We start from the raw sequence: 26,969 nt of genomic DNA on the forward strand, positions 1-26,969 counted from the left end.
TGTGAACGAGCCCTAACACTATTTACATTAAAAATATATTTACTGAATTATTAATCAATACAGAGCTGCATTCATTTGCATCATTTATATCTACCTGGATTTCAGCTTATATATATTTACAAATGAACAAAAACATCAGTTTTAAAACTAGTAAACTAAAAAAAAAAGGTTTTAAAAAGTTAAAATGGACTTGGAACCTTTCTCTTTTCCTCCAGTCAGCAGTGTAAATTGAAACTATGCCACTTTCAGCACCAGGTGAGTTCAGTGGAAATTAAAGAATACATTCACCTTTCATAACATGGTACATGTTCCACCCATATTTATGGTGTAACATGTTGTGAAAGGACTGGCCTCTGCTTCTCCCTGCTCCCCCGCATTGACAGCTAGCGGGGGATCTTCTCCTGCTAGCTGTTAAAATTTTAGAAAAACTTGGCCATGCAGGACTTTGCCCACCTGGCCGCATCACTCATTCACAGTTCTCGGCTGTGGATGTTGGTTTGTAGTTCTCAATCAACTGCCATTGTGCTGTGAGCGCTGTGTTAGTTTATTGATTCTTCCTGTGAGAGTGTATCATACGGGATGTACAGCAAAGCAGATATACTGATAGGTCTGCAGGAGACCTGCATGGTACTGATCGCTGATGAAATGCTTTACAGACTCCTGCAACAAAAAATAACAAATGCACATTTTTTTTTTATCTGCAAAAAAAAAACACGTGCATTTATTTTTTGTCAAAAGGTGAACTTATCCTTTAACTCCCAAGTGTCAGCACCTTGGACAGCTCCATATAAAATAGATTCTACTCCTAATTCAGCACTGTGAACAGTTCAGTGTCAATTAGACTCTGCATCAGTCTCAGTACTATGGACAGTTCCATGGAAAACAGAATATGTGCATGCTTCAGCATTGTAGACCGCTTTAAAGGCATTATACACTTTCAAATGTTTTTGTTTTTCTAACTAGGTGTTACTGTAGTTCTATTCTCTGTGTTGTTTGTTTGCCTTACCTTGTAATGATGGGCTCATGTATTGTGGTTGCAGTCTGTAGTGTCATGGTTGATCGATTCCCCTATGTCCATGTATTCATTATTATTATACAGTATTTATAAAGCGCTGGCCGTTTGCTCAGCGCTGTACATTACAAAGGGAGACAGAACATGCGACAGTACAATAACAATACAATGTGATACACGAGGGGTTCGAGGGCCCTGCTCCTTCGAGCTTACAATCTAGGAGGGAGGGGATAGTGGTACAGGAGGAGATAGCTGTGGGGGATGGAGTGGTAGGAGGAGTGGAGGAGGTCGGCAATTAGCAGGGGGTGGGGTAGGCTTCCCTGAGGAGGTGGGTTTTCAGGGTGCGCCTAAAGAAGAGGAGAGTAGGTGATAGTCTGATGGATTGGGGTAGGGAGTTCCAGAGGATGGGTGACGCCCTGGAGAAATCCTGGAGGCGTGCATGGGAGGAGGAGACCAGGAAACTAGAGAGAAGGAGGTCTTGTGAGGAGCGGAGTGTGCATGTTGGGTGGTACTTGGATATTAGGTCGGTGGTGTAATTTGGGGCAGTATGATGGACAGCTTTGTACGTCAGTGTTAGGATTTTGAATTTGATCCATTTTGCAATCGGAAGCCAGTGGAGGGATTGGCAGAGGGGGGTGGCGGAAACGGAGCGGTTGGTAAGGTGATTGAGTCTGGCTGCTGTATTCAGGATCGACTGAAGCGGGGATAGCCTGTGGCGAGGCAGGCCAGTGAGGAGGGAGTTGCAGTAGTCCAGTTGTGATATGATGAGGGAGTGGGTGAGCTGTTTAGTGGTTTCTGGGGTTAGGAACGATTTTGGCGATGTTGCGTAGGTGGAGTCTGCATGAGTTTGTTAGTAATTGGACTTGGGGCTGGAAGGATAGGTTGGGGTCCAGAATGACACCAAGTACTCTGGCCTGCGGGACGGGCCTGATAGTGGCATTGTTGGACGTGATGGAGAAGTCAATGGGGGGTGGTGTGCGGGCTGGGGGGAAGACTAGGAGCTCGGTTTTGGAGAGGTTCAGTTTAAGGAAGTGGAGCGACATCCAGTCTGATATGTCGTTTAGTAGGTTTGTGATTCGGGCGGAGACTGAGGGGGTGAGGCGAGGGGTTGAGAGATAGATTTGTGTGTCGTCGGCATAGAGGTGGTAGTTGAAGCCATGAGAGTGTATGAGTTGGCCAAGGGAGGAGGTGTAGATGGAGAAGGGGCCCAAGGACAGAGCCTTGAGGGACCCCAACAGAGAGGGGGAGTGAGGGGGAGGTGGTAGCATTATAGGTAACGCTGAAGGAGCGTTGTAATAGGTAGGACGAGAGCCAGGAGAGAGCAGAATCTCTGAGGCCGAGGGAGTGTAGTTTTTTGAGAGTTTGTGTAAGGCTGTTTCGGTGGAGTGTAGGGGACGGAAGCCGGACTGTAGGGGATCGAGGAGGTTGTTGTTGAGGTGAGAGCTTAGGCGATTGTAGACTAAGCGCTCGAGGAGTTTGGATGTGAATGGGAGCAGGGAGATGGGTCTGAGGTTGTTCGGGTCATTGGGGTCCAGGGAGGGCTTTTTAAGTATGGGAGTGATGTGCGCATGCTTCAGAGGGGAGGGGAATGCGCCGGAAGAGATTAAAAATGTGGGTGAGGGAGCATAGGATGGAGGGGGAGGGAGGTCGTAGGAGTTGTAAGGGGATAGGATCGAGGGGGCAGATGGTGAGGTGGGCATCAGAGAAGACCTTGGTGACCTCCTCAATGGTAGTAAGGACGAAGGTGTGTAGTGTTGAGGGGGCTTCTGTGTGAGGAATGTTAGGTGGGGTGGAGGTCAGAGCAGTGGTGAGGCCGAGGGAGAGGGGTGATGAGGAGGTTGCTGTGTGAGAGGGGCAGGTTTGGAGGGAGTTTGAGCAGCGGCTATGTCCCTGCGAATTGTGTCAATCTTGTTTTTGAAGTGATTGGCAATCTCAAGGGCAGTGAGTGAGGTGCTGGGTGGAAGTGGGGGTGGAGAGAGTAGGGAGTTGAAGGTGGAGAAGAGTCGGCGAGGATTGGAGGAGAGGGCCTTGATGAGGGTCAGGAAGTAGGCTTGTTTGGCAGTGTGGAGGGAGGAGGTGTAGGTGTGGAAGGCAGATTTCTAGCGAGTGAAGGCTTGTTGGGATCTGGTTTTGCTCCTTTCATTCACCTAGCTTGTCCCTATTTGGTAACGGGACAGGCAACTTCTTGTTCCGGGTCATACAGTGTTCCATTCATCCCTCACCATTTCCTCTGTTTTGCATCACAAGTGCTTGAGTGCAAATGATATGAAATACTGCATGGTGAGCTCTGATAATTGCTCTACCTGTTTGCATCTGTGTTTAATCTAATTACTGTGTAGTTCTTTCTTGCATCAGCATTAGACTGAGAGATCCTGGGATTGTGGGATATATAGTTTCTTCACAGAAAGTGTCAGTTTTCAGGCTGCAGTCTACCTGTGCAGTGAAATGCGGCAGCTCCATGTTTAGACATAAACGGAAACCTCTGACACAGAATTGTGAAGATTTATTGTATTATAGGATGTGCATACAGGGTCAAAAAATGACACCATGATACAATTATTTTCTATGTATCCTTGAGTTAGGCGTATGTTGATCAATACAGATCAGTGCAGCTCAACAAAGATAGTGTGACCACTTACTGATGAACAAAGTTATGTTTCATCCTGAGTGTGTGGAATATGTACACTTTGTCTCCAAGGCCTGCTGCTGAAACACATTTCATTACATTATAAACTACACTGGGAAAGTGATTGATGAAAAATGTTTCCCTAAAGGCCTATAGAAATACAGATTCAATTGCATTGCCGTGAGTTAAGATTGGCTTTTGCTGGTAAATTATGACAACGAGGGTTAGGAGGCCATTCATGTACTGCCAATTCCGTAAAAGTTCTCAAAGTCTAATTGGAAAACTCAGATGTGCAAGCACTGGTGTTAATAATGTCATTCAGGGTCACTATTAAAATGCCAAAATGACTTAGTGGTTATGAGAGGTGTGAGCAGATATGCTTGCTAAAGGTCCTAATATTTGTTAGTCTGAACCTCGTAATTATTATGATTTGCTGCTGTAAACTAAAGGTATGCTAAGCACAGTAGACAGATGCATTAGGAAATGTTTTCACTTAACTAACCTTAGTCATGTTAATAAAGCATTTAAAGCCTCCAGTCTGACCATTAGATGAATTTGGCACATTTATAATACAATAGCTGTAAAAAGAGCATTTACTGTGTGCAAAGTGCAATAACTTGTATCAGAGTTCATCATTTCCTAACAGTCAGAACTATTAAAGGTTGCAGCTAAGTGTTGCTGTGAATGGTGGCTCAGAGGCCTCCACCTTGTGGGCTGCATTGTGTCCTGTTTGAAGGGCGTAGACACAGCATGGCTTCTGTAGTGTCATAATAATAGGCAGCATTGCTTATGTAGTTCAAAAATAGGAGAAACTTATACTGTAATATGTGAGCCATCCAGCAGCTTTAGGCTTCTTCACTCTTGTTGATGCATGCTCCTTTAAAATAGTCCCTTTCTCAAATATTTTTTTCTAAACAGAAAAACTATCTTTGAAATATATTTCTTAACCTCCTTGGCGGTATGATTCTTTCCGATTTTTTGTGCTGAAAGCGATACCATTTTTTTGCATGGAAATATGTAGTTTTTTATTGTAGGCTGTAATTTTTAGGAATAACTCACTGAAATCTGTCCGAACAAGAGTCTATTAAACATTCCGGATATGATAAAATTTGAAACACGAAATCATAAATTATAATTTAATAAATGATCATAAAAAATAATAATATAATAATAAATTTAATTCAATAATATAATCAAATCAAAAACACTGAAATTTGAAATACAGAGGCAAATTCGCACATCGCTGAGCAAAGTCGCAAAATCGTTTTCAGTGTCTGATGACGAATTTCCCCCACGAATCATTATCACTCAATTCTGCAAGTGGTTCTGATTTACTATCGCTGCTCTAAAACCGCTTTTGACGTAAATGGACGCTTTTTGGACGCCATGGACTTTTCTCCAGGCAGAAAGAACATTCAAAATGCATGCAGGGCACAGGACAAAGCAGTAGGGACAAAATGTATGTGAAATGCATTGAAACAGCAATGACAGCAAAAATGAAATTTTTTTTAAAATTTAAAATTTCCCGCCGGTCCCGACATCACAGGGACCGGAACACAGAAGCCAGATGCCGGCATCGGCCGGAGGAGATGGCCGGGGACGCTGCAGGGGACACATCGCTGGAGCGAAGGACAAGGTAAGTGCTGCAGGGACCCCCAGAGCAGCGCCGCATGGTAAGCCCGAGTGTAGCTCGGGGTTACCGCTTTTGGTATAGAAATTTTACCCCGAGCTACACTCGGGATTACTGCTAAGGAGGTTAAAGTGGAAATAAACTGCATCAGAGCACCACAAACTGAAAATGCTATTTAAGTCATTTTAATATTCACTGCAAACTCACCCATCTTTCCATTTTTCCATGCTTTACTTTGCTGAGAATTAACTTTTAAAAACACCCCCTAGCATTTCTTGCTGCAGCCATCTTGAGTAAGGGAAAATTATTCATGCAGCATTTACTTACTGGATTCCATCTGTCCTTAGACTAAGTCTGCATGCAGGAGGGTGTGCTTAACTGAGAAAACCCTCCTTCCCTCCTCTTCTCTTCCCTTCCTGAAGTCTTTTGGGATGTATGACATCATTTGCCTAGGCCTGGAAACAAGGAAGTAACTGAAGAAATGTAAAAAGAAAAAAAAAAAGATTAAAACAAGTAAATAAAGTATGATATGTTTTCCTAATTATTTACTAACGCTAGCAGCGTAAGGACTAAATATAGTCCACGTTGATTGAGAGAGATTAATTACGCTTTAACTTTTTGTCACCCACGTAACGCATATGTGCAGCAATAGAGAGGTTGGGCTTTTATGTCCACAAATTGCACATATGCCTCCATGGGCGGCCGAGGTTTCTGTGCTGAAGGTGCGCTCAGTGAGCACTCCCAACACAGTGACTGAGCTGTCATAACCAGCTCTTAGTCTCTGAAGTTGATTGAAAGATGGCAGGATGGCTTCCAGATCATGTTGTTTGGCTGACTGCCAGAATGTTCCTGGGTCAAGCAAGATCTTGGCATTGCTTATATCACTTGCTACTGCGGAGAGCCCAGAGGGGCTTTTATTAATCAAAGCTGATTTGGTGCTTTTGATACTAAGCTAGTCTGTTAACACATAAAACTAAGGCCTAGTTCACACTGGCATTGAAAGCACGTTTTTGAGGGGTGATTTTAATGCTCCTCAAATGCCTATGCATATGATACTATGGGTAGCACACAGTGCTGTTCACATTATCAAAGCATGAAGCATCAGCGTAGCGTTGCTTCAAAATTTAAGTCTCATGTTGAGTCAGGAGGAGTTTGAAGCGTTTCAACGCCTCACATTCATGGCTAATGTGATGTTCTGGCAGGTGTTTGTGGGGCATTTCAATGCGGTTGCAGAGCTTTAATAACATTACAGTTATTTATAGGCATTTGTGGTGTTGTTTTAAGGTTTGGGGAATGTTTTTAACGTTTGTAAAAAGACAGTCTAATGCCCATACTAAAGCTCATTAACGCCTGTCTAACGCCTATACTAAAGCTATAGGAGCATTCGGTAAGCGTTAGGAATTTACTCACGTGTGAACAAGCCCTTGGAGTAGTACAAGTCCTGACATGAAGCCATGTACACGAAGCCACAATATGTTCAATTTTGCTTACTCTGTAAATCTAGATGCTTCACAAACAAATCAAGAGGATGAGTGTGTATGCAGTTTTTTGTTTCATGTGTTGGGTTTTTTCACTGTAGGAAAGCAGAGAGGAACTCCGATGACTGTGTGCTCCTTTCTTGGCCAGACTATGGACAAATGACTTCTGCTGTTATGCTGTGTGAGGTAGACTGGTCATTTCAATTTTGATTATTTTGGGTTTACAATCACTTTAACCTCTTGCCGCCCGGCCAATGGCTGAATGGCGGCCGGCAAAATCCCTCAGCGTTCCGGGTGGACGCCATATGGCGTCCTCCTGGGCATGCGCAGTTTGCGCGCCTGCAGAGTGACGCATTGTCGCGATCTGTCACCGGCCATGTACCTCAGACACGGCCGATGACAGATCTGAGTACTGGCCCCGTTGCCGGTACCTTGTGACCTGCTGTGACCAATCACAGCAGGTCACAGGACAGTTGTATACAATGGATGGCTTCATTCATGCCATCTATTGTATACTAGTGTGCCTAGCTGTGAATGGTCACAGCGAGCACATGCACAGGCTGGACCAATCACAGCCCAGCTGTGTCATGTGATTAGCCATGGCCAAATCACAGCTAAGTACAAAAAAAAAAAAAAAGCCCTGAATGAATCGATGTCATTCAGGTAAATGCTTTGCTATAAGCAAATTGTGTAAAAAAAAAAAAAAAAAAATACTGATCACTTCCCCAAAGTAGTACAATGTTACTATGGTAACATTGTACTACTTTGGTCATAGTGAGATATGAAAAAAAAAGAAAAAAAAGTAATAAAAAATTAAAACTAAAACAAATTAAAAAATAATTAACATTTTTTTTTTCATACTGTCACCAGTCAGTGTCCCTGATCACCGCCATGCCAGTTATATGATGACGCTGTACTGCACTGGTGACAGTATGTAAAAAAAAAATTGTGAAAGTAATTTTAATTTTTTCATTTTCCAAAAAATTATAACAAAACAAATACAACTTCAAAAAACTCACCATGCCTCTTCTGAAGTACGTCAGACTGTCTACTCTGCAAAAAGGGGTCATTTGGGAAAATCTGTACTGTTCTGACATTCCTGGACCTCAAGAAATTAGATTGGCTGTCAGTACTTCAGGATTGATCAATATTCAGATCTATACCATAGTTTGTGAACTCTATAACTTTCCTACAAACTAAAAAATACATCCTAATTTTTGTTATTTTCACCAGACATGTAGCAGAATACATTTTGGCCTACATTTATGAAGAACAATTATTTATTTTCAAACTTTTATAACAGATACAAAGAAAATGTGTTTTTTTTTTAAACATTTCCGGTCTTTTTTTGTTAATTTAGCAAAAAATAAAAACCCCGGCGGTGATTAAATACCACCAAAAGAAAGCTCTAGTTGTGTGAAGAAAATAACATTTTAGTTTGGGTACAATGTTGTATGACTGCGCAATTGTCATTCAAAGTGTGAGAGCGCTGAAACCTGAAAAATGGCCTGGGCAGGAAGGGGGTAAAAGTGCCCGATATGGAAGCGGTTAAAGGTTAACTGAACATCAGCATGCTGTTTAAAAATATAGGATGTGATAGGAAGATCTGCATACACACTCATCCTCTTGATTTGTTTGTGAAGCATCTATCTAGATTTACAGAGTAAGCAAAATTGAAGTCTCTTCAATCCAAAAACAGAACTCATAGCGTCATCATACTTTATGCTGTGTGCCAAATCGGTTGTGACTAGGAAGTGACTGTAATGGATTGGTGCTTTAATAGAGCCGTACACAGTAAATGTAACAAAATTGGATATTATAACTGAAAACTTGCTGTAATGAGATCTGCAAATGTCATCCAGCTGAGAAGCCTTTTACACCATTTATAGAACAGCAGTTCTCAACATGTTCAGCTCTTCCTTAAAATGACATGCGTTCCTAAATTGGATGTCAATTTTATGCATGCACACTTGCATTTTTTAAGCTCCTAGAAGCTGTTATCAGCATTTTTTCTGCTCCTAGAAGCTAAATAGTATTATCCTATGTGTCCATGCACACTACTTTAGGCTAGGAGCATTTTATAAGCATCATTGTTTAGGAGTAGAAAAAAAATGTTTTTCTAGAGTTTTTGGAAGCATTTTCCCAGCAGAAAATAACGCTAAATGCTCCTAAACACTACAAAAATGCTCCTAACATCTTGTTTTCTAGCTTTTTTTTTTTTCTACATGTACTGTAAAAATGCTAAGAAAATGCTAATGCTCCTAAATGCTTCTAAAACATTACTACAAGTCGGCACAAAAATGCTATTATCAACCTTTCTCGTTCAGCTTTTTTTCTATCGTTTTTTGAACCTATAAAAAAATGCTGGTGTGCGTGGAGCCTGAAACACATTTTTGTAGCGTTTATAGTATAGTCTCAGAAATTAGGAATGAAAGGACACTCAGTTTGGGTTAACAGTCTCTCTTGCCTTTCCCTCAGCAGCTGCTTGGTCCTACTCTGCACCTTCTTCATTCCCTGGTCCACCACAGTAATTACTATCTGCTCCAAATTTCCACTGTGCACCCCTCATTCCATTTTATACACAAATACTTACAGCAGTATTTCCACATCCTGCTACACTCCCCTCTCTCCACAGTACACTCCATGGAGTGATTTATAGTACACTTTATACCCCTTTCTGTGCTCCTTATCATGCTTCAGCCCACTTAGCATCCCTTTCTCTAACCCCTTCCTGTGCTCAGTAGTACTCTATTCAACCCTTCTCTGCAGCCCACTTTCTTCGTAGCCCCCAGTTAACATCTTTCTGTCCCACAGAGCCCAATGAACACCCCTTTCTCTAATCCATAGCTAACTGTATACCCCTTACTGTGCTCAGTAATCATCTGTGCACCCCTTTCCTCTTCTCTGCAGTCCTCTTACCTCTTATGTGCTCCATAGTCCTCTGTGCACCCCTTTCACTTATTCTGAGCTCTCTGTATGCCCTCTTTGTGCTCTGCAGTTCTCTTTGAACATCTATTTGTCTAACAGAGCCCACCGAACACCTCTTTCTCTAATCCACAGCTCACTGTATTCCTTTTCTTGTGCTTGGTTGGCCTATATGCACCCCTTTTCTCTTCTCTACAGTTCACTTACCTCGTATGTGCTCTGTAGTCCTCTTTGCACCCCTTTCTGTTTTACTCATCCCTCTGTATACATCTATGAGCATCTATTTGGCCCACCAAGTCCACCATTCTGTAATCCACAGCTCATTGTATACCCCTTCCTGTAGTCCTCTGGGCACCTCTTTCTCTTCTTCGTCCACTGTATACCCCTCTTTGTGTCCATAGTCCTCCGTGAACATCTGTCTCACAGAGCTCATTGAGCACCCCTTTCTCTAATCCACAGCCCACTGTATACCTCTCCTGGTGCTCTATAAATATCTGTCTTTTCCACACAGTCCACTAAGCACCCCTTACTCTAATCCACAGTTCACAATACACTCCTTCCTGTGCTTCACAGTCCTCTGTGCACCCCTTTTTTTGTTCCACAGCCCAGTGAACACCTCTCTTTCTACAAATCCCACTATGCACTTCTTTCTCTGATCCGAAGAAAGAGGTCTGCATGTAATTTCTTAAGTGTTGTTGATGTCACAATGAAAGTTTGGCTCTCGATGTTATTAGGTAAAGGTTTTCAAACTTGTCTTGAGGCCTCACCGACAGGTAGACTTCCTTTCTGAAGCACAACTTGGGGAAATCTAGAATATCTATCCACCCAGAACTTTTATCTGTTTTTAGCAGATGCTGGAAAGTTCATATAAGAGGTGCTTAGATCTTGGAGAATGCAGAAGGATCAGATTCAGGAACTAAGGAGAGATCTTGCCTTGTAGTTGCAAACCATTAGGTGATGCGTCCAAACACACTCCACTTTTGGGTAGATCCGCCTTTAAGTAGATTTATTTTCCCGTGTTCTTAAAAGGAGATCCACAGTGTACTCTGTAGTTGCTTCCTGGGGGCAGATTTGCAAAACCAAGCATGTCACAATGGAAGTGGTCTAAATCAAGAAAAATAAATTCTGCTTAGGCTAAGCTGTGTTGTCAACCTATTGCAGTGTACGGGCTGGGCACAGACTCTGCATTTATGAGAGCATTAAATATTGGACAGCACAATCACTGCTCTTTAGTTGCAAAGGAAAAGATCGTTTTGTTGTTTGTAGGTTCTTTCCTGACTTTTACAGGAGTCAGTTGTTTAAACTGCCTGCTGACTATTAAATTGGACTGTCTTTAAAGTGACCCATGCCATTGCAACAGTACTTGTGCATAGATGGTGATGTAAGCACATTATGGGGTAGGGGATTTACTAAAACTGGAGAACACAGAATCTAGTGTATCTGTGCTTAGAAGCCAATCAACTTCTAGGTTTCATTGTCAACGTTCAGTTGAACATACTGGAGCTAGAAGCTGATTGGATACCATGCACAGCTGCATCAGATTTTGTGTTCTCCATCTTTAGTAAATCCACACAAATGGCTAACCCTCTCGTGTCACAGCTCTGTAACAATCCCTGAATAGCAGCTTTGACTTTTATACAGTAGGTGTTACTTAATACAGTGACATTATACTCCCTTTCTCGATTGGTTGAAATATTTTTCTGTTGGCTGAATAAATGACTAACAGGGAAAGGGGGACTGAGGAATGGAAAATGAAAATAAATAAAGCTGATTTTTACACAGAGTTTCACAGCTGCTTTCTAGGGATTGCTATGAGAGCTATGATATGAGAGACAGAGCAGGGAGGTGCTTACAGCAGCCTCTATTCACAGATACTGTTAGATGGGATAACATAGGGGTTACTTTAATCTGTCTTTTTTTATTATTTATAACTTTCAATGTATTTAAAGCACATAAATGCCTAACTGTCTCCTTTTATTGACTAGACATGTGGGCTTATTACGGATCAAAAATAAGAAAATGAACATGCAGAAAATCCCACTGCAGACTGTACGACAGTTCTTCATTGAAGACATTGCTTTGGCTGATTACCCAGACATATTCAACCCTGACAATCCTAAAGTGACACAAGACATTGAAAACTTCTGCATAGAGAAGGTACTTCAACATTGTTTTTTCTTTGTTTATCATTCTGCTGTCTCCTTGGGTATGTTGCTGTTTACACTTACTTTTGCAGACTTTGGCAGTCATGTGTGTACCAAAAGTATTTTATTGTAGGTGGAACATCTAGAAATTCCTTTTGTTTTTATTTATTCCAATCTACAAAGGTTATTTTCTTACAGGAGAAGATAAGGCAAGGCTGCACATGTACCGAAGCACATATGGAGATACATAGATACTCTGAGAATAATAATCATAAAATATTGCATTCTGTTTGAAAGTTAGGAGATGCTGCATAGACACCAGAAAACCTCTGGCTAGTATAGTGTAAAAAAAAAGATTTTTTTGAAGCATACTTTCAAGCATCAAATATAATCAACCAGTGAATTTCTGGTTATATTCAGTAAACACTGGATCTCTAAGTCTTACTTACATTGGCTAAGCCTGCCGCTCTATGAGGAGTGTCAGATAGGTTACTTGAAATCCAGGGCTGTGGAGTCTGTAGATAAATGTTCCGACTCCTCAGTTTTTTGTACTTCCGACTCCGACTCCTCTGTATTAATATGCGAATGTATTTTATACATTCCTTGAAGGAAAGAAAGGCAACATACATGTCATTACCACAGGACTACTGGCTGGGAAGCCAACAGTCTACTGTATTGAACAGTTTAAGCAAAAGACAAACACAATGAAAACAACAAAGTTTTATTAATTTTTTTTATTAATTAATCAAGTGGCTGGATAGTAGCAGCAGGCATAAACATCAGGAACAGGAACTTTACCAGCCCAAAAATACAAACCACATTGTTTGGTTGTTTTAGAACAAAAACAAAACTTATCTATATGAGCCAAAAACAAAATCTGTAAAACACTATGGAAAGTATAAGTATTGCCGCTCCTAATTGTGCGTTGCGTGCCATATAGTGGAGCACATGAAAAGCATGCTTCTTCACGGTCACTTAACGTGTTCGTTTTGCGGTTACGTGAGGCACTGCATGCATTGGTCTTTATTCTTACAGTAGAGAAGTCATTAATTCTAACTTTTTGTGAATTGGGACATTTAAAGTTGCTTTTTTTTTAATTCCAATCTAAATTTAGTCGGAGCATTGTTTGCCGACTCCGACTCCAGGTACCCAGAATTGACTCCGACTCCACGACTCCGACTCCACAGCCCTGTTGAAATCATACCGTTACTACCTGTCAGCTTTATTGCACATTTTACACTCAGAAGATGGGATAAATGTATGAGGTTTAGGCGGTTAACAGGCTAGCAAACACAGCCACGTCCTCATCCGCTACTGCAGGATTAGAACAGCTTGGTCAGGGACACCGGGTCAAAAGCGCCCACCGGCTTGCTGATTAGACAGCAAAGCAGCTGCAGCACAATGACAAGGTCTCCTCTCTAATCGCTAAACTCTCTTCTGTTCCAGGTACTTAGACTAGTAGTTGCATACATACAATACATTGAATTATGGGTTGATGAAAGAGAAGTGCACTCTTTGATGTTCTGTCTGAATGGAGTTCAGCTTTAAAAATGTCTGAGGCGTTGAACCGATGGATCTTCGATGGAGTCCTGTACCAGCGTGAGAAAAGTTTGTACCCAGTTTCCTGGATGGAAACATTAACAGAAATATGAGACAGCGTTAGGAAAGTGCAACCGATAACCGGCAACTGCATTTACAGGTGATCTGCTGTGTCATTTGACATGGCTGATCATGTGGGAAAAGGCTGCTGTGATTGGCCTTTTACCACATCACGTGATCAGCTCTGTCTGTAGGACACAGCGATCACGGAGATTGCCGGAGGCACACGTGAGGACGCGTTCTGGGAGTATATCATATGATGCCCTCCCAGAACTGGACAACCGTGCTGTAGCTGTCATTCGGCTATAGTGTGGTTGCCAAGTGGTTAAGTAACAAACTGTGTGAGGTTAGGAGCTCATTTAGATCTGTGCATTGCAGTAACACACTGATCTAAGTAATGGTGCATTTCACTGTCATTCATTAAAATATGTGTTGCTGTGAATTTTGATTGGGCTGCCTTAACTCTTAAAGTGTTACTAAACCCACAGCAGTAAAATCAGTCTGTATATGCAGTAAAGCATGCTTGTTATACTCACTGTGGAACCTAAGGGGTTAATCCTCTGCATTGTGTAAAAAGGCTGTTTGATCCTCTCTTCTCTGCTCCTGCCCTTCTACTGTCCCCAAACCATATGCTGATAGTATAGAGCTCTAGGAGACGCTCTGCACATGCTCAGTTTAGTGTGTATTGCTATAGAGTTTTTTTTTCTTTGGGAGGGTGCATGTGATCAGACAAGAGGGTCAAGGGTCCTGCAGCCTCATGGGTCAGAACAGAATGAAAACTCCTCCTACAAGCTTTAACCAGTGCTCAGCTAGACACTGACAGAAGTCACAAGACTGCTCTAACTGCTGATGAGAAAAGGTATTTAGCAGTTTATAGTTACTAAAATAATTGCATTTCCATGTTGTGTGTACTGTGGGAGACCAGATATAGTGAATGCAGGGTCCTGGGTTTAGTAACACTTTAATTCTAAGCTACCTTAACTGCTAACTCTAAACTGCCTTAAGACATGTCATTGTGTGAAATATTGCACATGAAAGTTACTGTACAGGAGAATGGAAGGATGCTTTAATGACAGCCCCCCATCTGCAAATACAAAGACAGTGTCAGAGGGGGTCGTAAAATCTTTTGAATAGTGATTTAGAAAACCCAGGTCTAGATTTAGGCCATTATCTTTGTGGCAAATAGAACTATCATTGTCAGTTCAAAAGTTTTCCTTTCCTGAATAGTTTTGAAGTTCCCTTTAAGAACTAATACAGTGAGGTCTTCCATGGTAAGATCTGGTTGTAAGAAATGATGTCCCAGAGGTGTGCAGAAACTATCTTCCCTATGTTCATTGATGGTGTGCCTGAGCAAGTTCATCCTTATTTGTACCATCTGTCCTGTTTCGCCAACATAAGATACTTTGCTACATTTTTTGCATTGGATGAGGTACACAACATTACTGGATGTGCAGCTGTATGATCCGGTGATATTGAAGGTCCCTTTTGAGTGTGTGACATGTTTTGCATCAAAACAGTACAGAAGTTACAAAGATGAACTTTCAGAGGCACACCATCAAGGAACACAGTTTCTGTACACCTGTGGGACATCATTTCTCACAACTAGACCACACTATGGAGGACCTTAATGTCTTGATTCTTAAAGGGAATTTCAAAACTATTCAGAAAAGGAAAACTTTTGAACTAAGAATGATAGTTCTATTTGGCACAAAAGATAACGGCCTGAATCCTAGACCAGGGTTTTAGAAATAACTATCCAACAGTTTTACGACCTTCTGTGGCGGTCTCCCCCCACCTCCCCCAGTCCAGAGCTCCTTCTCTGTCTTATCTCACTAACTATGCTAGTTTAATTGCCATTGCTGTGTACATTTGCTGTGAAAAATTGCATGTTAGAGCAAATAAAAAAGTATCATGAACAGTACTTAATGTTTCTATCACAGGTGCACTAATATGGCTTCAATCACCTCAAGTAAACTAAAAAGAATTAAAAAAAACTGTCAGTATCTGGGACATGTAATAACATCCAATGCAATATAAAAAACGTGCAGATGTCTTAAAAATGGAGTCCTAGTAGGTACAATAAGGCCTCTTGCCTACAAAGGCTGTTTAGATTACAATGCATCTCTCCGGTGTTTTAGTGTACCTGGGAGGAACAGGTGCAGCTTCCAGCCCTGCTGCCTGCATCCTATCGAAGTCTATGGCAGACTGTGACTGCTGAGCACTTTCCAAGTGGCACCCACATTTAGGGCCCTATGCATTCAGGGATGAATGTCCAGAATGTAGAATCCTTGGTAACCTCAAGCAGCACTGGGTATTTATTATTTATTTATTTCAGGTACTTTCAGGCGCCGTCCATTTACGCAGCACTTTACATATATATAGTACATTCACATCAGTCCCTAACCCTCAAGGGGCGTACAATCTAAGGTCCCTAACTCACATTCATACATACATATACTAGGGCCAATTTAGACAGGATCCAATTAACCTACCAGCATGTCTTTGGAGTGTGGGAGGAAACCGGAGCATCCGGAGGAAACCCACGCAGGCACAGGGAGAACATGCAAACTCCAGGCAGGAGATGCCCTGGCTGGGATTTGAACCAATGACCCTAGTACTGCCAGGCGGAAGTGCTAACCATTTAGCCACTGTGCTGCCTGTAATAACCACTAAAGGCAACTGAAACACTTTAGGGAGGTGCATGGTAGCAGTGCATTATTTACTAATTTTGTGTTGCTTAAAAAAAATATGAAAATCAAAGTTTTGTGGTTCCTAGCATAAATTGCTACTTCAGAGACAACGCAAACTGGACTTTGAATAAACTGGGAAATTCAGTTTCAGTGATAGAAATCATATCTGTATATTTTCTGGAGATTGCTTCTTTGTGGCCGGTGTAGATTGTTTTAACTTTTCAACATTTTTATTTTTGTAATGGTTTCTTGCATCTAAAACAATATGCTGTGTATACATCTATGTGCGTGTGTGTGTAAAAATAAATATTTTACACACACAAACACTCGCACTCAAGCATTTTAATTCATGTCTTTGGTTATGATCTCTAGATAAAAATAACACTTTTTTTTTAATCAAAAATGTATAATGGAGTAGCTATATCATTTTATGATTTTGCCAGTGTGATAAAACATCTACTTTAGCTTCATTAGCAGTTTATGGCCCCTTAATTGTTGTGAGCGCCATGTGTGCAGACATGGTTTAATTTAATGCATTCATTTTTGATTTTCTCTGCAATTGTTGGCCATCGTTCACAATGATATGTCTGCTGCTAGGAACATCATTAAAGCTGAACTCCAGACACACAGCTAAATAGTTTATATACTGTATATATATATATATATATATATATATATATATATATTTGGGTTTGTGTCCAGCCAGCCCTGAGATTTACACATCCCTGTCACAGAGCAGAGCCAAGCTAGTGACCCAACCTTTCTCTGTTACAGACATGCATTGCAGCCTGGTCATCTCCCTGGCCCTAAATGGACAGTGAATGAGGTTTTTTTGTATATTTTGTTTTTATTGTTTCATAAAGTAAACAGAAATCGAAATCAACTAACCGCACATGTCAAATACAGTGAGAATACTTCTCACTAAATAGGTGTGCTGTCTCTTTAAGGTGCCATTCATACGAATATAGATACAACAACAATGTATTATTAAAAAATGAGTGCACAAATATGAAGATAATTAAGCATAAAAACAATCAAAGATCAATAAATAGTCCATATATGTGAAGTAGAGTGCAAAAAGTCTCAATGTTGACAATATCATACTGTGAATCAATCCGAATGCTACAGGAAATTCTCTTCAAGTGAATGACACCATTGTTCACACACTCCTTACCAGATGGAGAGATCTCAATAAGCAGAGATCAATTGCACCTTACTGTGATACAGCCACAATATCCCCAACGGCAATTAAGATTTGATTTGGTTCCAGACAGATGGAAAGTCCGCAACTTAAAGAGAACAAATGTGCCTCGTGATGACCCAGCTCATGGTTGTGACTTCATCTTGGTTTCTGCATAATGCAATTTTCCCATTTAACTCATTAAATTTAAAAATTTGTTGCAGTATGAGTTGGCCTTTTTCTTGTCTTTACCTCATATGACATATAAATGGATCCATAGCAGACCTGGGTAGCTGTTGGAGATATTATGGCTGGGTCAACATGAGGCACATTTGATTTCTATAAGTTAAGGTCTTTCCGGGGATGGGGTGGGGGGTAGGAAAGCTAGAAAGTGTTGCTACCAGATGTCAGTTAAGGTCGTTAAAAGACATTAGATAATAGAGGTAAGTGCCATAGTACATTTTATTATCTCAACAAAATGTATCAAGTAATAAGTAAGCAATTCATCAATCAACCAGAACATGTGAAAATGAATTAAACTATTGGCTCCTTCCATTGATCTCATATACATCCATCCTGTCTGAATGTTCTGATTGCTCCTGTTTATTCTTAGATGTAAAAATCCATCTCTTAGCCTCCCTTATGGTATCGACTTCTTTATGCCAGTCTACATGTGTCTTGTTGTCAAAACCTAGTTAATAAAGTATTTCTAAAGCCTTTTTTTTTATCCTTTCCCTGCATTAAAGGTAAAAAACACCCTACTAACTGCCCCCATCCCTAAACATTACCTGGCATCTCTCACCACTTCAGCACCGGTCTCTCCTCTTCCTGGTTTTGCAGACACAGAGAGCAGCGAGAGCCGTAGGCTCTTGTGGCTGTCAAACTAATGTGTGGAGGGGGCAGGGGCATGGTTTACCTGTGCTGTGTGTGTTTATGGACACACACAGCCTAGATTCAGAGCGCGCCTGCATGGGTATCCCCATAGCACATGACTTGCTAAGAAGGCACCCCGATGAAGAAGGAGCAGACCACCAACAGGGTACCACCAAAGAGGAGGTAAGGAACTGCTCTTTGTCATATTGTTGCACACAGCAGGTAAGTATAACCTCTTTTTTATTTTAACCGCTTAAGAACTGCCCTATAGCAGAAACACTGCTACAGGGCTGCACCTGTGCGTATATATGCGTGATTTTGCATTTACAGCTAGGGGGCACGCAAGCCCTACCCGCTCCACCATTCATGGGCACTTATGTCAATCACTGGATTCCGGCCGGTAATTACCCGCCGGCACCCGGTGATTACTGAGAATCACCGACGGGGAGGAAGACTTTGGTTTACAAACAGTCTTCCTCCCTGTTAGCTCTGGCACATTGCTTGGGACGGCTGTGGATTTGATAGATAAAGGTGTGTCTTGAAAAAGGTACTGGAGAAGACTTTGCCTTATTGTCTTAAGTGAGCTTTTCTTGATCCATGATAAAATGGATTTCCAGAACTGTTTACTCTTAGGGAACATCCAGCATATATGGTGGAAAATCCCTTCTTGCATAGAACCCTTCCAACACATTGCGTTTGTGGGAAGATTTTTGCCAAATGTGAGGGAGTCCTACACCTTCTGCACATAAGTCTATGTAGCATGACTCTTTAATTTTGGTACTAATAGCAGAAACATTAAAGCCTTATAATTTTTTTCCATATGATTGCATGTGAACTTGATGTTTAGTTCTCTCTCCCATAAATTTGTGAAAGATGATATCTTGTTCTTTGGTCCTTAGCACACATAAACTCAAAAGTGGTTAAATCGGCCACTGGCTGTAATTTGTACTTCCACTGCAATCCATGCAATTTCTTAAAGCTTCCAAATTTACAATCTTTTCCTCAGGGGCAAATTATAACTTGTAGTGATTCTGTCAATCCCCCATATTTTAAAAAAAGTTTACATCTTCTCTGGGTTCATACCAGGGGAACCCACTCAGTGGGGTTTAGAGTGGGGCCAACTCTCCCTTATGATTTAACCTCTTGCCTACAGGGCACTTATACCCCCTTCCTGTCCAGGCCAACTTCCAGCTTTCAGCGCTGTCACACTTTGAATGACAATTGCGCGGTCATGCAACACTGTACCCATATGTAATTTTTATCATTTTTTTGAGACAGATAGAGCTTTCTTTTGGTGGTATTCAATCACCTCTGGGATTTTTATTTTTGCCTAAACAAACCAAAAACCACAAAAAAATTTTGAAAAAAAATGTTTTTTCTTAGTTTTTGTTATACAGTTTTGTAAATAAGTGATTTTTCTCCTTCACTGATGTGCGCTAATGAGGCTGCAGTGATGGGCACTGATAGGTGGCACTGATGAGGCACTGGTAGGTTGCACTGATGGGCATTGACAGGCATCACTGATGGGCACTGACAGGCAGCACTGATACATTACACTGATATATGGCACTGATAGGCGGCACTGACTGGCACTGATAGGCGGCACTGACTGGCACTGATAGGCGGCACTGACTGGCACTGATAGGCGGCACTGACAGGCAACACTGACTGGCACACTGATGGGTGACATTGAAAGGCAGCTCAGATGGGCACTGATATGTGGCACTGATGTGCACTGATATGTGGCACTGATGGGCACTGGCACATGGCACTGATGGGCACTGACAGGTGGCACTTCTGGGGCCACACTGATCATCAGGGCACATTGGCTCTCCTCTCGAGCTGTCAGCGTGACAGCTCGAGAGGAGAGAAATGCAGATAACCGGCATTTCCCTGTTTACATGTGATCAGCTGCGCTCTCCCTGAGCCACGCATGCGCACTGAGAATGGTAGGACGTCATATGACGTCCTATCAGAACGAGAGAACCACCTTGCGCCCGTCATTGTACTATAGGGCTGGCGGAAGGTGGTTAAACTATCCCAAATTTTGAAAGTCCTTAATGTAGTAGTAAGGAAAACCCAACTCAAAAAGCCCCTATGTACTGCCTGAAATACCATGATGCACCTGCTAGATTGTGTTATGCCATGATTTTTTCCAGCTTGACTCATGATAGTTTGTTATGCATGTTATGATGCCAGTGCCATATACAGTATATTGCCAAAAGTACAGGTGAAACTCAAAAAATTAGAATATCCTGCAAAAGTTAATTTATTTCAGTAATGCAACTTAAAAGGTGAAACTAATATATGAGATAGACTCATTACATGCAAAGTAAGATAGTTCAAGCCGTGATTTGTCATATGTGTGATGATTATGGCTTATAGCATATGAAAACCCCAAATTCACAATCTCAGAAAATGAGAATATTGTGAAAAGGTGCAATATTCTCGGCTCAAAGTGTCCCACTCTAATCAGCTAATTAAGCCATAACACCTGCAAAGGGTTCCTGAGCCTTTAAATGGTGTCTCAGTCTGGTTCAGTAGGAATCACAATCATGGGAAAGACTGCTGACCTGACAGTTGTGCAGAAAACCATCATTGACACCCTCCATAAAGAGGGAAAGCCTCAAAAGGTAATTGCAAAAGAAGTTGGATGTTCCCAAAGTGCTGTATCAAAGCACATTAATTTGAAAATTATGTGGAAGGGAAAGGTGTGGAAGAAAAAGGTGCACAAACAGCAGGGATGACCGCAGTCTGGAGAGGATTGTCAGGAAAAGGCCATTCATAAAGTGTTGGGGACTTTCACAAGGAGTCGACTGAGGCTGGAGTCAGTGCATCAAGAGCCACCACACACAGACAGATCCTGGACATGGGCTTCAAATGTCGTATTCCTCTTGTCAAGCCACTCCTGAACAACAAACAACGACAGAAGCGTCTTACCTGGGCTAAAGAAAAACAGACCTGATCTGTTGCTCAGTGGTCCAAAGTCCTCTTTTCTGATGAGAACAACTTTTGCATCTCATTTGGAAACAAAGGACCCAGAGTATGGAGGAAGAATGGAGAGGCACACACTGCAAGATGCTTGAAGTCTGGTGTGAAGTTTCCACAGTCTGTGTTGATTTGGGGAGCCATGTCATCTGCTGGTGTTGGTCCACTGTGCTTCATTAAGTCCAGGATCAACACAGCCGTCTACCAGGAGATTTTGGAGCACTTCATGCTTCTTTCCGCAGACGTGTTATGGGGATGCTGAATTCATTTTCCAGCAGGACTTGGCACCTGCCCACACTGCCAAAAGCACCAAAACCTGGTTCAATGACCGTGGGATTACTGTGCTTGATTGGCCAGCAAACTCGCCTGACCTGAACCCCATAGAGAATATATGGGGCATTGCCACGAGAAAGCTAAGAGAAATGAGACCGAACAATACAGAAGAGCTGAAGGCCGCTATTGAAGTATCCTGGTCTTCCATAACACCTCAGCAGTGCCACAGACTGATAGCTTCCATGCCACGCCGCATTGAGACAGTAATTGCTGCAAAAGGGGCCCAAACCAAGTACTGAGTACATATGCATGCTGATACTTTTCAGAGGTCCGATATTGTTCTATGTACAATCCTTGTTTTATTGATTGCATGTAATATTCTAATTTTCTGAGATTGTGGATTTGGGGTTTTCATGAGCTGTAAGCCATAATCATCACACTTATGACAAATCACGGCTTGAACTATCTTCCTTTGCATGTAATGAGTCTATCTCATATATTAGTTTCACCTTTTAAGTTGCATTACTGAAATAAATGAACTTTTGCACGATATTCTAATTTTTCGAGTTTCACCTGTATTGGGATACCCCTCCAAATCATTGGATTCAGATGTTTGTCACCTCCATGGCCACAGGAGTATAAAATCAAGCACCTAGGCATGCAGACTGCTTCTACAAACATTTGTGAAAGAATGGGTCACTCTCAGGAGCTCAGTGAATTCAAACATGGTACCTTGATAGGTTGCCCCCTGTGCAGTAAGCCAATCAGTGAGATTTCCTTGCTACTAAATATTCTATGGTCAACTGTTAGTGGTATTATAACAAAGTGGAAGCAACTGGGAACAACAGAAACTCAGCCACAAAGTGGTAGGCCATGTAAAATGACAGAGCAGGGTCAGCGCATGCTGAAGCGCACAGTGCATAGAAGTCGCCAACTGTCTGCAGAGTCAATAGCTAAAGACCTTAAAACTGCCTGTGTGCTTCAGATTAGCACAACAGTGCGTACAAAGCTTCATGAAATGGGTTTCCCTGGCCAAGAAGCTGCATCCAAGCCTTACATTACCAAGTGCAATGCAAGTGTTGGATGCAGTCGTGTAAAGCATGCCAACCCTGGACTCTAGAGCAGTGGAGACGTGTTCTAAGGAGTGACTGGCAATCCGGTGGATGTGTCTTGGTTTGGAGGTTGGCAGGAGAACAGTACGTGCCTGACTGTGTAACGTTTAGTGGAAGGGGATTATGGTGTGGGGTTGTTTTTCAGGGGTTGGGTTGGCCCCTTCGTTCCAGTGAAGGGAATTCTTAAGGTGTCAGCATACCAAGACATTTTGGACAATTTCATGCTCCCAACTTTGTGGGAACAGTTTGGGGATGGCCCCTTCTTGTTCCTACATGACTGTGCACCAGTGCACAAAGCAAAGTCCATAAATAATAAAAAAAAATAATAATTATAAGCACCCTAACAAAACTAAATTAATCATAAACACATTAACCCCTAACAAAAAATAAATAATAGGAAGACAAACTATTAACCCCAACACCTAACCCCTAACTCTTAGCCCTAACCCTAAACATAACGCCTAACCATAACCTCAACCCCTAAATTGTAACCCTTACCCTAACAATAAACAAAAAAATGAATAGTAATGGAAAAGCTGAAAAACTTAGCAGCAAATAATGAAACAGCTATTTTTCTCTATTGGCTATTAAAAAAAACCTCATTAATGCTTTAAAAAGGCCTGAAAAAATGCTCAAGAACACAATGCTCAGGTGAGAATGCAGCCTGAAGCTTATGCACAGCATTCCTTTCACTTTAATCAGGGTCTATTTCTGGACACATCTCAAGCTAGAGTGTTTCTTGCAAAGGAGAAAAGCTCAGGCTGATGCTGAGGACCAGGTTGTCCTTAGGGAATGTCTCAGAAATCTGGCTCTGGAGTCGGGAAAGTCCTTCCTTCATGTCTTTTGCAAGAGCCTCATGATGGATGCCAGCCTATCAGGCTGGGGAGTAGTCCCGAGCAGCTTGGTCATCAAAAATCTCATCTGCTTATCAACATTCCAGAACTTAGGGTGTTTTGGCTCCTTTGCTGCAAAAAAAGAGGGAGATCAGAGGTTTTTCAGGATCTGTGTTGCAGGTGAGGAATGCTGGATGTGGACCTCTTGGTCTCCACGTTCAACAACAGACTAGACAAGTTTGTTTCCAGGTATAGGGATTCTCAAGCGAATGCATTGGAGGATCTGGTGGCTCCGTGTAATCAGCATACTCTGCTATATGCCTGTCCTCCCTTGAAACTTTGTATGCTTTTCAGGATGGAAATGGAGGGCATTCCGGTAATCCACATTGCTGTGGACTGTCCCAAGTGGATGTGGTATGCTAACCTTGGTAAGACTCCAGGCCAATGCTTTGTTGCAACTGGCAGATCAGCACAATCTTCTTTTCTGAGGTTTTATTTATTCTGCTTCTTGGTCACTGAGTTTTGAAGCCCAGGTTCTGGTAAACAGGGTCACCTCTGAGTCTAGAAGAAGAGGTTTGGGGCTGCTCTGTGCAGTTCCATTGCACAGAGCAGGTAAATATAAACCTGTTGGTTATTTAAAAAAACATAAACACATTTGCAATCATTTTTTCATGTGTCCTTCATTGGCCTCTGAGGAAAGGATTTTGCTGTGAGTACAAAAATGCTATTGTCTGTACTGTGCTAAATATGTATTGTCTTCTTTCTTTTGATATTTTATGCCATATTGTTCCTAATTACACTTTTAAATATACACGTTTATGCTGAATTTCAAATGTCCTAGTGGTAAAAATATAGTCTGCTACAAATAATTTTGTATGAGCATACTGTGATGATTTGCAGTATGGAGTAAGAAACTATCAGCACAGTATACAGTCTCTGGAGTATGTCTTGACTAGTACACTGTACAGATTGGAGTGGGCCAGTGTGTGTCAACCATAGCATAGTGTAGGGATTGCGCAGTCTGGAGTATGTCATGTGAACCAAAGTGCGCAGAGTAGAATTTATTTAGAGAATTTAACATACAGCACAGCCAGAGTGGACACTTTTTTGCTAGTGAAGACGGAGCTCTTTTTTGCAGTGCTAAACACACTAAAACTCTGTGAAGTGGTTACTGCTTTCTCTCACTTCTTGGGTTTTTGCTTTTTTGTCTCTTTCACATGGGCACAGAACTCTCACATCTCAAAAAGCCATTTGTTTATCTTTTTGGGTGCAGAGACTGTTCATTTGAGGTTGTGCACCTGTTCCTCTGTACCCATCAAACGGCTACATGAGTGAGATTGTAGAGATGTTGTCTCTGTTTACATATATTGGCTGCCTGCATAGAGCTCCATGCTACTCAAAAATGAGAAAAAATTACTCTTAATGTTGTGCATGGGCTCTGCAATGAGCCCTAAAGCTGAACCTTGCCCAGCTTAAAAAAACAAACAAATTAAATGCAGGTTTCCCATATATATATATATATATATATATATATATATATATATATATATATATATATATAGGATCTAGTTACTTGTAATTCTATGATCCTGTGGCAGCTTGTGCCCCAAGCCTCGATGCAACTGCAGAGAAGGTGCTTTGTGGGACCAAGCTTTGGTGCTACCGAGAAGAGAAGGGCTTTGAGGGTGTTGTCTTCTAATATATGAAATCCATACAGAAATAGTTCATAAGACAAATCTGTTGTCTTATATCAATTATGGAGAACATATGACCAGTGTAGATTTAGATATACTTTTCCCGCAGCAACCAATAGTTCTGTTCCACAGAGATGCATTTATTCGGATAAAGATATTTGTTACAGGTGACAGAAATCCAGCTGAATACTTGTAAATATTACAATGAACAATAACCCTCAAAGTCCCATTCAAGATACTTCATATCAAGCATAGAGATACTACACCGTCCAGCATATGTCCAATCTATAATATGCACCTAGGTAGCTTCTACGCATGCAATATTGTGAGTTATGATCTATACCTGTGCTCCCATATTAATGACAGGAAGAAAACTCCTTTTCCAGCTGAAGTACAGACAAGTAAGATGACAGGCAATCATTAGAGGACCTTCCTGTGTCCTGTCACATGTGTTCTGTCTTCTGTGTTCTGCGTTAATATACACATTTTCCCCATTCAGTACAATGGCAAGCACTCTGATTGGCCACTTTTAGTAGCATGTTTGATCTTATGTGTCTAGACCTAGATGCATAGATTTTAATTAAAAAGTTAAATAGATACTACTTGTCTTGTTTATGGCAAATCTGCTCTCTTCACCATAAACAAGCACACCATGAATATTTAAGACTTTTCCCAATCTATTTGCAAATAACCTGCTCTGAAACTTCCCCTGACTCTCCATATATTTATGCAAAAACAGGTTAACCCAACACAACAAAGGTGAGATAATTACCTCATGCATACATTAACAAAGCACAGAGTCCTTTTGGTGTGTAAAGTGGTCTTGTCACTGGCCTGTCCAAGAATGAACAGTATGTGTTTCAATATCTTCAATATATATATATATATATATATATATAACAGAGGGGACCAGTAATTAATACTGTAAGTGGCAAGGAGGCAAAGGAGGCAGGCTGTGGGACTATAAAGTATATGGCAGGCATTCTTCTCTACCACAGCCCCCCCATACTACCATACTAAACTAGCATTACATCCCGAATATCAGGGTAGTGGGGGCATTTTTTTCACTATGTGATGCCTGTTTATGTGTCCTTGCTTCATAAGCCAGTTATAGACTTGGGTGGGTGGCCACTTTTATGCATAGTGGGGGCATGTTGACTATATTATTTCAGTCCTTCTAAATTTTAATGCCTATTAATTACCTTTTTATTATTTTTACCATATCCGGTTTTTTAGCTTGCCCCATCGATTAGATTTATATGTTACTCAGTTGGTAAATAGGTTAACATATGATGTATTTGTTTATTTCTTACAGATAGAGTCAATGCTGGATATAGCTGAAAGGGAGCGTCTCGGAAATACTCGCCAGGCAGACAAACCTCTGATTCGACTTCGGGTAAGACATATACAGATCATTACTGCATTACGTTCATTTTAAAGTATAGTGATGCGAGCAGTGGCATACAGTAATCACATCTGCTTTTATTAGTCTGGCTTTTATTTCATTTTATTCTACTTATTGCTATAGCTTGTTTGATATCTTTGCTCTTTGCATTTTATAAGCAGAATTATTACATAACAGTAACTTAAATGGCTTTTCTACCATGGATAAATAAAGATTAAATGAAGAGCTGTACATACAGATTTGCTCTTTCAGAGCAAACAACAACAACAACAAGAAAAAAATGTTAATAACATTTGAACAAAAAGGCATTACATCTTGTCTGCATGTCAACATGGAGCATAAGTAGATGGATTCACTAAATGTGAGAGTGTTAACAGAAGATGCTATCCAGCAGCCCATCAGCACAGGAGGCACACATCACCCCAGCCAGTGGGGGCCACCAGAGGAACACGCTTCAAAAGTGCACATGTAACGTTCTAGAAATAGTTTTTTAATATTCTTTTTTTT

The 26,969-nt window shown here is 41.3% G+C and overlaps 1 protein-coding gene across 1 annotated transcript in view; it reads left to right on the plus strand.

Moving 5' to 3' along the window:
• The window catches only part of MRE11 (MRE11 double strand break repair nuclease), a 434,841-nt gene that overhangs the window by 129,329 nt on the left and 278,543 nt on the right, over positions 1–26,969 (plus strand). The window contains exons 9-10 of the mRNA XM_089655629.1: positions 11,657–11,828; positions 26,373–26,453. Of these exons, the coding sequence (XP_089511755.1) occupies positions 11,657–11,828; positions 26,373–26,453 (253 nt within the window). The remainder of the gene's footprint in view (positions 1–11,656; positions 11,829–26,372; positions 26,454–26,969) is intronic.

Source organism: Staurois parvus, unplaced genomic scaffold (genome assembly GCF_062004578.1).
Source record: "Staurois parvus isolate SC_StPar_1 unplaced genomic scaffold, SC_StPar_1.0 ptg000858l, whole genome shotgun sequence".
NCBI lineage: Eukaryota > Metazoa > Chordata > Amphibia > Anura > Ranidae > Staurois > Staurois parvus.